Source organism: Punica granatum, chromosome 7 (assembly GCF_007655135.1).
Source record: "Punica granatum isolate Tunisia-2019 chromosome 7, ASM765513v2, whole genome shotgun sequence".
In the NCBI taxonomy this organism is placed as follows: domain Eukaryota; kingdom Viridiplantae; phylum Streptophyta; class Magnoliopsida; order Myrtales; family Lythraceae; genus Punica; species Punica granatum.
In genome coordinates, this window is record NC_045133.1 from 15899031 (window position 1) to 15914482 (window position 15452).

Below are 15452 nucleotides of genomic sequence, written 5' to 3' on the forward strand. Positions count from 1 at the left end.
TCGTTGGAGCTTTCTTCCTCCTCCTCCTTCTCCCCTCAACCTGCTAATATCAACGCCAGACTCCGAATGAATCTTCAATTTTTAAAGCTTCTGATCAAACCATTACTCCACCCTTAAACTCCCCACCTACTGACTTCTCCTTCCCCCTCACCATCTAAGATCCTTCAATTACTCCCATTTACTCTCCCCTAACCACTGCTCTATGATTCCTCATATCCATCTTATTTGTTCCCCTTCTCTGCTACCCCACCCTCATGCCTCTTCCACCCACCACTGCCCTCACTGTCAGACATATTCCGCAAGATATCCCACCACCGAACACCATGGACCCCCTCAAGACGAAAACATCCCGATCGAGCCCCACATTTCGCTGCCCCTCCATGTTCTCCGCCCAGATGTCTATGGCAGAAAATGCCGCCAACGAAGAAGCAGATCTCAACTCCATCCCCCTCACTTTGTTGGTGAAACCTTTCTGCTTCAAGATCCCACCCTCGAAGCTCATCATCCCGCAGCTAATCCGTGACTGGAACACAAAGCATGGAGTTTCCATTGTCCCTAATAGATATACTGATGAGATTTTTGTCTATCCTTTTAGAGACCAAGACGACTTGCCAGCAGTTGAAAATGGCGGTGCTTGTTCTGTCAGGGGAGCACAAATGCGCCAGGCTCACTGGGCCGAAGAAATTCCATTTGACACCATTGACTTTTGGGTCCAGATTAGAGGTATCTCTCCGAAGAAAACATCAAAGCCGGGGTGAAAAAGGCTGGAAAACTACTCAAAATCGATTGGAAGGATTCATCACTTCCGAAGTGGTTTACATCCATGAGCCTCTTTGCACTGGCTTTCTCATGTGGTAGAACAATCGCACCCCATGTAGCGAAAACCAATACTCTTGGTGCCATGTAGCGGAAGGAGGGATGGTGTGTGACTAATTTTGAAAAGAGAGGGTGTCATTGGTCATTTAACAAACTACAGAGGATGTCGTCGAAATTTACCCTAAGTACAATGGCAGGCAACAGTAGTGGCGGCCAGTGTCCCACAAGCCTAAGCTAAAGAGCAAATAACTGGCAAATATTTTGGACAAATTCACTAGAGGAGATTTGAAGTTGTGAGCTTAGGGTTACCAAAGAGCCGGTGTAGCTATCAATGAGGACGCCGCTCCCAAGACTGAGATCTTAGGTTAAAGGTCCTGGTTGAAGATATCGATCATAAGAGGTGAAGGTCTTGCCGATCATCAAAACACTATTGTGTATAATTGGTGGTAGGTTGGCAGGGCTAACCTAAGGGTAAGGCCAGTAAAACCTTTGCCTTACGCTCCCATCTTAGGTCATATAATATGAAACTCACATTTTAAAATTTCTCTATAATTAAGGAATATTTTAGGCTTGGTTTCAAAGTGTTGCTACTGATAAAAAAAGTGATGAAATATAATTGTTGAAAAATAAATATTCACTTTAAAATAAGTTAAAATATTTAGGAGGTAAGACGATCTCTGCCGAGCAAGAGACGCGCATCTCTTCACGCCACAAGGTGTATGGAGAGGCACATCGTGCGTCTCTCCGCAATGGAGCGGTCTCCATGCGTGTGGAGACCCGTCTTTTTGTAGAGAGACGCTTCAAAGCCAATCCAGGGCTGTCGCACTATTGCCATCCTTTTATTTTTTTTAAATGAAGAGAGCAAAGAGCTGTTGGCTCTTTTTTCTGTGGGCCCACCTCTTTAGGTCACGTGGCGATCAGTGGGCCACACATTTTAGAGTATTTTTTAAACAATTGAAAACTATGGGACCATAATATAGACTCGATGAGAGACCGACCATTGGGGTTTCGAGCCTCTTCTTTTCTTGGATGAGTCTTTATTTGACGTGTCGGCTATGCGGCAAAAACTATGCCCACTTTAAAGACCATAGAGTCTCTCCTAGTGGAGATGGTCTAACAATTTAAAACTGTTAAAACTAAAATTAATACTCAAAATAGATAATAAGCATAAATTTTTATAAGCGTCTAATAACTTGGTAGAAAAAATTACATTTTCAATCACTAAAATCTATCAAACCTTAATTTTGTAATAATTTACCAAATACTATTTCTACTTAGAAATTAGGAAAAGAAACGCTTATGTACCCTTATTCCATATAAATGTAGTTTACTCACAATAGACTAAGAGCGCTTGTAGTTTGCCTAACTTAGTTTCTAATAAATTTACTTGCCAAAAAAAAAAATTCTTATTGCCAAAACAATTCCCAATCAATTTCACTTTTCCTCATATGTATTAATTAGCGTGCGCTAACATAATCAATTCCATATAATTTCTGGTTTTCTCTCCATCCACCTTCCCAATTTATTGTTTTTTTTTTCGACTCACTAAATATTCTACCCATCAATCATCTAAATTCAATTGAATCAATTGTTCTCATCCTCTTTATTCGATTCGAATGATTCATCCGTTGTAATGTGAATTAAATTAATTTTGTTCTCACGTCATCATATTCACCCAACAACTTTTTCTAACATTTTTACTCTTTTCTTCATGGAAGCAACAGAGAAATAAAAAATTTGTTTAAAATGGTCCGAACAAAATATCATGAGAAATTTATTTAAAAGGTTTGGTTGTTAATTTTTATCTCAAAAGCTGAAAATTAATTTTATAGAGAAAATTTTTTATATTTTTATTAAATATTTATTTAAGACCTCATATAAATATTTTGGCTTTAGGTAGGGATGTTCATGGGAAGGGTTTGGGACGGTCGAATCTTCCCATGACATATAATAATAGTAGATTTTGATGCCAGATATTATCTTTCATGACATAGAATTCATTAATTCCCATGGAAGATCATAATTAACATAACAACTTTAGAGTTTTTTTTTTTCCCGGTTAGGAGAGTGTTGTTTTTAGTTAGCAGTAATTTCCTCCCTTCAAAGCCTCGTTTGTCTATGCAGATGTAGCTTCTTTGATCAGCACTCGAGTTCTGGGTAATGAGAGAGTTTGGGGTGAAGTCTTCCTGGACCAGGCTTTACAGCTTCAAGCCCCAAGGGCTGCTCAGAAGTTGTTATCTGGTGAAGCTGCTCTGCTTTACAAAGAGACGGAAAGATGATTTTCGATGTTGGCGGGGTTGAAGCTGGTTATGTATGATCCAGAAGAGGATAAGGTTCGTCAATGAAATATGTCTTGTTGGTAGGAGGAGTATCATCATTTTGATACCCAGATGTTTGTCGAGAGCCTCATCTCTCCCAGTTAGTTTTATATGTTATGATTCTGGTTGCGGGCTAGACCCAGTTTTAGTGCAGAAGTCCCGGAACTTTTTTCGATCGAGACTGGTAGTTGGCTTTTTTTCTTTTTCCTTGTTTTTTTTTTTTGAGATCAAATTGTTTTAATGAATGCTATGACATGTTTTCTGTTCAGACTTACCGTAAACTTTTCCTCTTGACATTCCCTGACGATTAGATTTCATTTAAGTGCTTGTATAGTTGTATCTGATTGTTTCTGCCCTTCGTTGCTAGATTCTGGTATATCATGCTGGGTCTTAAGTACATCTGCCAGAGCTATGAATCTTTTACAAAGACTAAAGAGATGCGAGAATCTCATTTATCAGTCTCTTCTTACGCTTAAGGGAAAAGAACTTGTTCTAACTATTGGTTTTGACTTGGACCTTCCGAAACGGGTCATAGGTCTTCTTATCAAAATAATATTAGCTGCCAGAGTAGAAGTAGATCCATTAGGAACGGTAATACTTCAGACCTTTCAATCGCGGCTTAGAATGTGAGCTTTCTGTCCTCCTTCCTTCTGCTTTCGTGCCTTTTTCTCTATTTTTGTATAAGTAATTCAAACACAGCAAAGTTTGATGACAAGATTTGCCCTTACGGGGAAAGCAATGTGAGGTTTGATGGCAAAGCTTTCTTGCTTCTTGTTTTAGATAATCTAATCTTCATTGTTTCGTCTCTATCCCCTGTTTTAGTAGTTCCCCAAGGAACAGATGCTCTGCGTTTTTTTCTTTCTTCATGTAGGGGGAAAATAAATGTTGTCTTCGTCAAGAGTCGTGTTCTTAGCATGTTCATCGGAGAATCACCATTATGCTGCACCATGGATGTCAAAGCCAAGAAAGTTTCGGTTATTATTTTCAATGTGCATTGGCTTTAAGTCAAACAGATTATGAATTTTGGGTGTCGGTCGTATTATAAGAAATGAAGCATATAGATGAGCATTTGGTATAGGCAGAAGAAAAGAAAAATTATCTCTGTCAAGGAAGAGAAAGCAAAGGAAGGGAAGAATGAGTTGAAAAAGATGCTTCTATGATAATAATACTATCACAAGAGCATGAGGAACATATTTTTTTAGGCTATTTCGTTATTACAGTGGGAAATGTAAGATTAGATACATAGGAAACTGATAGATTGTAAAGCATTGCTAATTTAGGTCCCTGAGACAACCCAACATGACATTTCCAGGGAGAAACAGGACTCTAATATCAGCATTGCATTAAAAATGGCGCGTCTTGCCATGTACCGGTCATTTTCAATGGACAGTTTTGCATGAACAGAAGAAAATTAACCCGCACAATGCTTAATCCATATATTCACGTTGACACAGACCAAATTCTTTACATCAATGAAATTGCGCAATATAACACTAACTTTGTAGTCAATTTTCTCCTGATAAAAAAATTAGTCTTTTTACAACTGGAAACAGAGTACTTCCTCCCAACAATCGAGAAAGTACCAAAAATCGAGAAAGTAATAGAGTAGAATAACAGAATTTAATTTCACCAGCAGAGGACATTTATTATCATAGAACATAAAAGCAAGTTAACCTGATATACGTATTTTAGCATGTTCTGCTGCTCCAACTTATCCTTCTCTCTTGATCTTTTAAGATTCGGACTTCCCATTATAACCGCAGCAAACTTTGAAGACTGTTCATCTTGCAAAACATGAGCTTTTCCTTGCCCCTAGCCCTGCCCCTCTGGTGGCAGTACAGCAAAACGGGGTTGGTCCTCCAAAGTTTAGGGCAGAGCACGGGGCTGACAGGTCATTATGTTGTCTTCTTGTGACAAATTGACCATGCTAGGATGGGCTTTAGAAGTCCCAATAGTTTGGTTCACAGATAACTTTGAATTCATACGCATTAAGCATGGAATAACCAAAATATGTGATACTCATTGGTTGATGACGTGCAGGCAATAACAAAGCCGTGACCAACCACTAAATCCTTTAATAGGCTTCCTTGGATCACCTGACTTGACAGTTTGCGAAAGGAGATATTAGACTCTCAACATAATCCTCGTAATCAAATTGCAGGGAATACTCGCCGATCTTAAGGCAATCCCTTGTACCTTTGTCTGGATCAAAAATAGTTAGCCACATGCCCTAAATGAAAGAGAACTTTCCCATCCTTCCGAAACCAAAGTGGGTCCCATAAATAGTGCTGAGCAGGGGACTCCTCGATCAAAAAGCTGCAATACTTGGTCCAGGATGATTTTACTGGATAGTCTCTCAGTATCCAACCCTCAAAAGTGAAACTATTGAATCCAGTCCAGTTATCTTGATATACAAAGAGACAATCTTCTAAAATCATTAAACCTTCAAGAACTGTATCCAGATCGAGCAACAATGGGGACACCAGCCTCCCAAATGTCTCGTCCGCTACATCGAATGAGACGATCATACTGTCCAAATCACTACAATCTCTTCCTACTAGCCAATGCAGAGATCCATTCAGAAAAAGTCCTCTTGAGGTAACATAAGGAATGAATTCATACTTCATCCTCCTCCAGGAATTAGTCTTGCAGGAGTATATCTCGACAATAGTATTATCCGATAGAAAACCATAGCAGGCTGATGAACCCTTGAACAACTTGTAGTGATTTGTTGAGGAATCATAACCGAACCCATAGAAGTATTCACGTCCCGAGATATCGGAGCTAGGGCTGGGCAGCTCATTACAAGCACCGGTTGTCGGATTCCACAGGATGAAACTTTTAAAATCAACAAGCAAACATACCAGGCCATTACACGAACCCACGATCTCTATGAACGATTCCAGGCTAGAAACTATTGATGGATGCTTGATATCTCTAACTGTAGTGCCTGTTGAAACAAAGAAGTATAGAATAATGAATTAAACCATTGAGCTCAACCGAAAAGACTAGCCTATATAAGGTGAAAGTAGTCCATTTAGTCTGTAAAGTCTGCCAACACCTTGCAACTTGTTTCAGTTCATAACATTCGTTCCCCCCCAGTAAGGATGAACGACAAATGGCTTTCCTAGTCGACCACTTCGCGGAGAATCACTTTGAATCTAATACCAATTATCATAAACGAAACCGGAGAGTCTGACCCAAAAGACTATGCCGAACCATTTAGTCTGTAAAACCCCACAACAATTGCCCATAAGATCGATATATCGCATTTCTCGCACTACGGTTTATAACACAGAGTATTTCTTTCTTCCTTACATTAAAAATATCATCTGTAAAAAATTAAACCAAGCAAGAAGAATGATCGTAGCCTCACCTTCGTTGGAGCAGCTTAAACTTTCGCAGTCTATCGACCGGATGGGATTGTTGAGCCAGAGGACCCTGCGGCAGGCGTTGGGGTTATGCTCCTTCGATCTCCCGAGCTGTAATTCGGCGAATTCGGGATCGGAGATGAGGGAACGCCATTGCTTGCAGACGCATTTGGATCGAAGAAGAGATTTGACGGGCAATCTTGAGAGGATGTCGATCAGTATCCCCTCTTCTCCTACCTTCTCCATTGCTCGGTCGATCCCCCCAAAGGCGAGATTTTGACAGAAGGGTTGAAATTTGACTTCTCATTTATTTCCCTTTCGGCCTTTGCTTTCTGTTTTTGCTGATTCCCTCCATTGTTGGGTTTGTTGCAAATTGCCCCCCAATTTTATGACTCTTTCAATTTAATCCCTGTGATTTTTTGCCGTTGTCCCAATTTATCTGCATTTTCCATGCTAAAAGGCAGAACTAGAAGCCTCCGCCAACACCGCTGAGCTACCCGACTTTTGGTAATCCCGTGGCTCCGAGTCGGGCCTCTAGTAGAGTATGGTGATAGAGGGTTCGGATGTTTCCTGTCAACTGGGGTGCGAAGCTAGTGTTAAATCTGTTCTTGTTAGTGGATGTTGGCATTGGCCAAGATCATATGACCCTCAAGCTGATGTGTCCATTTGGGCCTGATTGGTTTTTAAAATTTTTTTAACTATTCATTTAACTCTATTTATCTTCAATTCAACAACACAATTATTACTTTTCCCTTTTTCTTTAATTTTTTTAATAATTCAATTTAATTTTTAATACTAAATTCTCTCAACTATTCATAACTTTTATTACAATTCAACAACACAATCATTACTTTCTTTTAACTATTTATTATTTTTTTTACAATTCAATTATACAATTATTACTTTCTCTCAACTATTCATTACTTTTTCACACTTTTTTCTCATAATTTAACAACACAATTATTACAAACCAATTAAAATCAAAACTTAACTCAACTCTAAAATCAAACACAATTTAGCTTCTGAGTTTTTATTTTTATTTTTATTTATTTTTTATTTTATTTTATTTTTTACTGCAAGTGATCAGTTCGTTTGTCTGACTCTTCACGAGACTAGTAAGTACACTACTGTTAGTGCCTGGAGATGTCTCAGGTCACGAGGACCAAAGGTGGCGTGTAGTGGTGTTGTTTGTGCCCGATAGATTAAGCATCAAAAGCAAAATGGTTAAGTGGAGGGTCGCACTTGATGCTGAAGAATTTGAGTTTTGCAGTGCGTGAAGCAAGGAATATAAGCAATTGCGTCAATCTCCAAACTGAACGAACCACGAGTTCCACATTTGATCCTAACTTGAGATGTACTTTTAGCTACCTTAAAATTGGACGGGAGCACTCTCGAGCCTAACTAAAATGAGTTGAACTTTTTTGCAACCTTGAAATTGTACATGGCGTGGTATGAGCATACATCTACGTATGGAAGCTTAATTCGCTCTGATATCATATAAAATTTCTACTATGAATATAAGCGATTGAGAACATCTCCTACTAAAAAACTCGACCTGATAGGTTGTGGTACCCAATCTCTTATAAACTACTGAATTCTCTTAAATTTTTCATGTGAGATTTAGACTCTCTACACTCATGATAACCTCTTCTTTGTAGATTTACTCGCGGAATTTGGAGAATTCTATTAGTTGAGTTGGTCTGCATTAGGCTTTAAGTGGGATTGGGACAAACAGCTGCAATGGATTTCCTCGCTTAAAGGCAGTAGCCTTTGCATAGCTCAGACCTATTGACTAGTATAGATAAATCAAAACGTTCAGAGGGATCAAGTGTTGTGTTGGATTTCAAAGAGTCAAAGGAGGGGGGACTGGGATAATGCGAAAAACAACAGGGATTAGATTGTTAGAGCCTCAAAATTGACGGACAATTTGAAACAAACCCTACAATACATTGGAAGAAACTAGCAACACTTGAATTGAAGGGATGATTCTGATCGTATAGGAGTGATCCAAATGCATGATAAACCTATCCACTTTTTGTCTTTTGTTTTCCTCCTTTTTTATGTGATTTTCTAATAATAAATTCTACCAATTATTTATGCAAATACATCAATAAATTCAACGATGTGTATTTTTTTATTTTTCATGACATGAAATCTATCCTACCGATTAAATATGCAACCTAAAGTACATGTTTCTTTTTTATCAATTTTTTCTTAAAAGTCAAATGAATTAACCTACAACTAACCAGTTTATTTGAGATGGGCCACCTCATATGATCAAACTCATCCGATCAACTCATTCTCGTGCCACTCATGACCTCATGCATGTTAGCCCCGGGAATTACAATTATCGACCAAGATACATAACCTCTTCATTCCGAAGTTTGAAAAGATCATTTTCTGTACTCGAATCGTGGCGTGATTGTTGAGAACTTATTTCATAAACCCTTCTTGCCAATGTTTGACTCAAGTTCCGGGGTTGTGAATTTAATGTAATAACAATAGGCAACAAAAAACCAGATGAATACAATTGGATGGGTCATTTCGATTAAAAAATTAACACTCCTTATCACTCTGTCTTTGGTCCCCTCTCTCTCTACTATTCCTTTTATATAAAAATTTACATGCATAGTCCAAAATATTTATTTTTACTTGTTTAATGGATTTTCCCCTAGCTTTAATATATCATATTTTTTAGTTAAAATCACGCACCTTCTGTTATATCCAAATTTTCAATCCTATTACCATCATTTAATAAATTTTCGCGAGCCATTTTCAGTGTTATTGACCTATTTTCGTCTATAAGTTTGTTTTACTAAAATTACAACATTTGCTATGTTTTCAATATTCATAATCTGAGTGTTGCTCATGATTACATTTTGATTAGAGTTCCATATTCATTCAACTTGTGATATGAAAATTTAAGAAGATCCTATGTACAATTGCAATTGCTACAATATATTGCCTGAATTTGGTGATTCTAAATTGAAATTTAATCCATAATAAAAGAAATTGAAGGAAAAGAAAAAATTGAAAGCATTATTACCAGCACTACACTGTTTTCTCTAGTGCTCTTTAAAGTACGTGTTAGCTTTTATTGCTATAAATTTCACTAGTCGTGGAGCCCGTGCGTTGCATGGGATAGTACACAAATCTAAGCAGAAATTATAATTAAAAATTTAAAAGAAAAATTCCTTCGAGAGTCAAAAGTGAAACAAAAATAATAAAATAAATAAACAATTCACATTTAGTGATAAATGAACTTACTTTCTGAGATAATTTAAACTTTTAAAAATTCAAAAAATTGAGAAAATTCATTAAAAAATGGAGCGTTCTGAAGTCATCTGGTCAAGCCCACCTCGTGCATTGCTTTGATATACATGTGTGTATATATATATATATAGATAGATAGATACTTGCATGAGTAGAGTATTAGATGTCAAGATTTTTCTTTCTCTTTAATTATTATTAGGATAAGTAAGGCTCATGGTTGATTTTGATCAGAGTTAAGGGAAAAGGAAGTTAAGGACACAACAAATCTTACTGATGAAAAACAAATATTAGAATATTTTATTTTTAGGTCGTAGCGATTGCTATTATTTGTATTTAGGAATGTTTGCGTGTCCTGCTAGTAGCTGTAAATGTTTCAGATAGCAAAATTCAGGTAACAGCCGATTGGAGATTTAAATAAAGATGAAAGGAAAATCCACCATTCTTAGGCTTTTGCAGTCAAAAAGAAGACAGGGAATAAAATAAATCGGGACGCTTTGGATGACTTATCATGAAGATGAGAAAAAAGTTCTCGTCTTTGTGTTACTTGCAGAGAAAGAACCAATGCAATTATCATTAAACTAAGAACACTTTGCCCATCGATGCGCAGAGCGAATTCTTTTGTCTTAGCGGTAATCTCGTGAGGCATACACCAAAGACATTGAGAAAAGCTTGTGATGAGAAAGTACCCACTTTTTCATCACTTATATCAGATGCTTCCAAGGGAAACATCGAGGCCAACCTGAGGCCGACGTAGAATCTGCAGTATATGTAGATGATAGTTCATATTTGTGTAAGGGTGACTGATTTTTTTCTTCTGTATGTGCATAACTTGTATACCTGAAATACAAACCTGAAATCAATTTCATAACTGTTTTGAGTTCGTAAGGCCTTGATATATCCCTGCAGGGTGGATTTCCCGGAGGCCGAACTGCTGTAGCATAACATAATCGCGTCAAATGAATAAACTAATTAACCCAACTGGATCGCGGAATTAGTTAATTAATCGGTCAAATTCATGACCAGATAAGAGGGCTATGCAGCTTCTTGCATATTTGTCCATCTCACGAAGTGAATCTTAGTGAGTGCAGGATTTCCATCAAAGACGGAAGATGAACTAGCATGCCGTTTCTCTCATCAACCATAAAAGATGGGCAGATGGATCTTTTCCCAAGAAGCCATAAATTGTCTCGTTATTGATTAGTGAAACACTTTTTGGTGAAACTCGCGCTTCTACAGCAGAGGTGCCGGATGATCCTCTGCTTCTCTCCCGATAAAGTTGGATGATTACCTTAAGATGTCCCCAGGGTAAATTTCACAAGTGATTAAGATTTCATCGTGTATACATATGCAGTTCCAAAACATCTGCAAACTTAGCAACTCAGTTATATACTCGGTGCAGAAGTGAGTAAAGGAATATTTCTCTGTTTGCTCTTACCGAGTTATGATACGTATGCTGTTACAATCACAACTGAGCTATTCCAGTCAATTGCGGCAAAGGTTATCTAGCCATCGTGTGATTTACGTTGGTCTCTGAAGATGATACGTGAATCTGTTAAAAGTGCAGGAAGGAAATTGAACGAGCTAGGTAGTTGATATGCTTTTTTGAGCTAGTGAGTTTGTCAAAGTGGGTAGAAGGCATTGCTCAGTCTTAGTGCTAATCGATCTTTCGGTGAAAGGAGGAAACGATATGGACACCTCCCAAATTATTTTGCTTTTGCCTGCTTGCCTGCCTTAGTGGTAGTCTTGTACATTTGCCTTAGTGGAATAATTCAGTACGACTATTTTAATCAATATCTGAATTAATTGATTGAGATTATATAGTGTCTACATGAGTCTAGCTAGCAAACATTTTTCCACCAACATAATCAGAGATCAATATTTGAATGAATGGTGGAAATTATAAAGTGTGGACTCGGGGTTGACTCAAACTGGACCAGTCCGCTTGTCTCATTAGATGTATCATATAATACTAAGTTCCACGGGTCAATCCCCGCTTCGATGGGGAACCTGACATCCATGAAGATTTTGAACCTCTATGGCGCCAGATTTAATGGTCCCATTCCACAGACACTTGGGGACCTTGACCGCCTCGCTGAGTTGCTCCTTGGATTAAACCAGCTCAGTGGCACCGTGAACTTTGAAATGTTTGCGAGGGTCAAAAATCTCCAGTACCTTTCCCTTGGAGAGAACTTCCTCACCATATCGTTGCAAAGCAAGGGGAACTGTACCTTCCCGAGGCTAAAAGCTTTGATGCTGCCAAGTTGCAACTTGACCAAATTCCCGTATTTCTTGACTTCTTCAGCTGAGCTGGACACATTGCAACTCTCTAGAAACAAGATTGAAGGAAGGATTCCTGAATTTTTTTGGAGAGTGTGGAGGGACACATTGGCAGACTTGGATCTCTCTTTTAACAGTATCACATGACAGATCCCATCATCAATCTGCCAAGTGAAATCGATGAGTACTTTAAGACTCTTAAATAATAAACTCAATGGAAGCATTCCGATATGCTTGGAAAACTTAACCCTCCTCTCGGGACTAGATGCCTCGAATAACAATTTCACTGGAGAGATCTCATCTTCAATCTGCAAAATGACTTCACTATATACTCTATCCCTCTCAGATGACAGTCTCAACGGTACCATTCCAGGATGTTTGGGAAATTTAAGCAGCATCAATTGGTTGGATTTGAGCTACAATCTATTACAAGGTCCACTGCCACGATCTCTAGCACATTGTACGAGCTTAGAGGATTTAATTGTTAGTCGCAATGGAATATATGACACTTTTCCGCACTGGTTAAATGCTACCCACAGGTTACGGTATCTAGATATGAGGTCAAACTTGTTTCATGGAGCCATTGAAATTTCCCTTCCTCCGCAAATTTCATACTTGTGCCTCTCCAACAACGATTTTGCTGGACCATTGCCAACAAATTTCTCTCTTAATTCAAGTGCTCTTCTCATTGACTTAGCCAATAACAATTTTGAAGGACCACTACCCATTCCACCATCCAGTATTTGGGGTTATTTCATTTCAAACAATAAATTCAGCGGAGACATTCCTTATCAGCTGTGCAATGCCACTAAGCTAGAGATGATCAACCTGTCCAACAACCGCTTGACAGGCTCCATTCCTCGGTGTTTCATAAATCTTAATTTCTCTCTATTAGTATTGGATCTCCGAGCGAATAAGTTCGTTGGTGAGATACCAGATATGTTTTCCCCAGGAGTCTCCTTGATGACAATACGCTTCAGTCAAAATCGACTAGGAGGTACATTGCCGCGATCTTTGGCACATTGCCAGAATTTGGAGGTTTTAGATCTCAGTGAAAATGAGTTGCAGGGCAGCTTCCCTTTTTGATTGGACACTCTTCTGAAGTTGCAAGTACTTGATCTGAGATCGAACAAATTCCTTGGTCCGGTGAATTATTTCAGGCGCACTAGTCATCCCTTCCCTAAGTTGCGCATCTTAGACCTCTCCGGCAACAGCTTTACTGGTTGACTGCCAGCAAAGTACTTTGCCAAATTTAAAGCCATGAAGAATAAATAGAGAAGCGGTTTACAATAAATGGATGTGGAGTTTGGTGCTGGTGGGTCGTATTACTATCAAGATTCCATTGTGATAGTCATGAAAGGGTTAGAGATTGAGCTGGCGAAGATTCTGACTGTATTTACAGCCATCGACTTCTCAAGGAACTTCTTCGAAGGAGAGATTCCAGAATCAATAGGAGATCTAAGGGCACTAAAGGGGCTGAACCTTTCTCACAACAATCTGACCGGCGACATCCCTTCATCCATTGGGAATCTAACTAATCTTGAGTGGTTGGACCTATCCTTGAACGAACTCAGTGGGGAGATTCCTCGACGATTGGCGGATCTTACGTCACTCACCACTTTGAATCTCTCAAATAACCTGCTCATGGGACTGATTCCTCAGGGCTCGCAAATCGATACATTCGAGCACTCCTTTGATGGGAATCCCGGCCTTTGTGGTCATCCATTGCCAAATGCATGTGGGACTGACACTGTGGAGCAGTCACCATCGAAATTAACTTTCCCTGAAGAAGCAGCAGTGCATTGGATTGAATGGAGGGCAGTGCTAATGGGCTATGGATGTGGACTTGCACTCGGGATTTCAGCAGGGTACATCATGCTGGACACTGGGAGAACGAGATGGTTGGTGAGAATGATTGAGAAGAATATACACAGAATGACAAACAAGAAAAAGAGAAACACAGCTCCGAGGAATCAAGCATGGTACTTATTCGTGGCAGAGTTGCATAAATACACGGTTCAATAACATAAAAGTACTTTTTCTAACTCTAAATGTTTTTTTCCTTGCCAAATATATAAATTAATCAGGAGGAGCACAAGAGGCCAATGAGATGCAAGAGCAGGTGGAATTTGGTACAAAGGCTTTTATCGACAGAGGGGAATGGCAGTTCATCAACAAAGTGGAAACCTCAACAACTTTATTCCAGAAGCATGCTTTTTCTTTCTTTGTGTCGGCTTTAAGTGGAAAGACGGCAATCATGTGTTTCGTTCTCCATAATAAATTGAAGTGTCTGAATGAGATCAAAACTATATAATGCATCTCTGTTGAGTTTATAGCCAATACTGTGCTTTCTCGCCACTAAAAATGAATCGAGGTCAGAGATTGCAACTCTACCAAATAGCTTAGGAATCGACACCAAAGATTACAGGTTTGGTGTGTCAGTCACACTAATATCATGCATTTTTAATATCTCTATGAACTCGTAATTGGTCTCCCTGAACGAAATGATGCCTGTTTGCCGATCAATATGTTACTTTTTAATGGAACAAGGGACAGGAGCCACATTTTTGCATGAATTCAATCAACAAAGATAAGCTGTTCTGAGTACGGGGACTTAGTGTCACCACAAGCTCCTGCCCTGCCTCTGTTCCTGCATCCATCTGTTAAAGGCAAGAGGACATACGATGTTAGCACTGGTATAATATCCGTTGGTTGCCCACGGGAAACAACTACACAAGGCAACACAAAGTTGTAGATGGATTGCTCAAAACTGGACACAGTTTTCAGGCTGAAGACATGAGCATGGCCTGATATATATGAATTCCCATTGAATGTGGAGATCTCCTATCATGATAGGCTGGGATTAAAAAGATGCAGACACCTTTGCCATAGAGTTGGATTGTGTAAAAATGTTCTGAAAATATATCACAGCAAGCTTCAACCGTTTCCCATAAGAATCTGATCAGTCACCACTCCCAAGGAAGTCCAGGACAAATGGAATGAGATGGCCACCAGAAAAAATAATTACAGAAAATACGAGTGCCCAAATAAGTACCTTCAAGAATTAACTAAGATGCTTTTTGCCCAAACTGCACATAAAATTCCTTAATGAGGAATTAAGAGGCCGGCCCAACGGCAAGGCCACTAAAACCCTAGCCAAAGGCCCCATAATTTATTACCCTTAAATTAATAACCTTTTAGCTAGTTTTTTGCCCCTATATGCTAAGGGCACTTTTACCCCCTGAAATGGTATCTATATATATATATATATAAAAGTAATGTACGAGGTGGACTCGGTCAAATGACCTTAAAACGTTTCGCTTCTCAATAAATTTTTCTCTATTTTTTGAACTTTAAAAATTTTAAATTATCTTTGATCATAAAATTAACAACAAAA

General features: G+C 38.7%; 2 protein-coding genes across 2 annotated transcripts; one reads left to right on the forward strand and one right to left on the reverse strand.

Moving 5' to 3' along the window:
• Positions 1 to 4439: 4439 nt before the first annotated feature.
• On the reverse strand, positions 4440 to 6799 carry LOC116215675 (F-box protein CPR1-like). The gene is made up of 2 exons (XM_031551482.1): positions 6511 to 6799; positions 4440 to 6084 (listed from the first exon to the last, which is right to left on the reverse strand). Exons 1-2 carry the CDS (start codon positions 6749 to 6751, stop codon positions 5342 to 5344), a joined length of 984 nt encoding a protein of 327 aa, XP_031407342.1. The 5' UTR covers positions 6752 to 6799; the 3' UTR covers positions 4440 to 5341.
• A 6549-nt stretch (positions 6800 to 13348) lies between these two features.
• Positions 13349 to 14080, forward strand: LOC116214427 (putative receptor like protein 25). Its single transcript, XM_031549834.1, has one exon. It carries the CDS (start codon positions 13349 to 13351, stop codon positions 14078 to 14080), a length of 732 nt encoding a protein of 243 aa, XP_031405694.1.
• The last annotated feature ends 1372 nt before the right edge of the window (positions 14081 to 15452 follow it).

Excerpts from the sequence above, each read along its gene's own strand:
- LOC116214427 (XM_031549834.1), top strand. The coding sequence starts at position 13,349 with ATGGATGTGGAGTTTGGTGCTGGTGGGTCGTATTACTATCAAGATTCC.
- LOC116215675 (XM_031551482.1), bottom strand. The coding sequence starts at position 6,751 with ATGGAGAAGGTAGGAGAAGAGGGGATACTGATCGACATCCTCTCAAGA. Across the intron at positions 6,085-6,510 it reads TTTAAGCTGCTCCAACGAAG|GCACTACAGTTAGAGATATC; the intron begins GTGAGGCTACGA and ends TTGTTTCAACAG.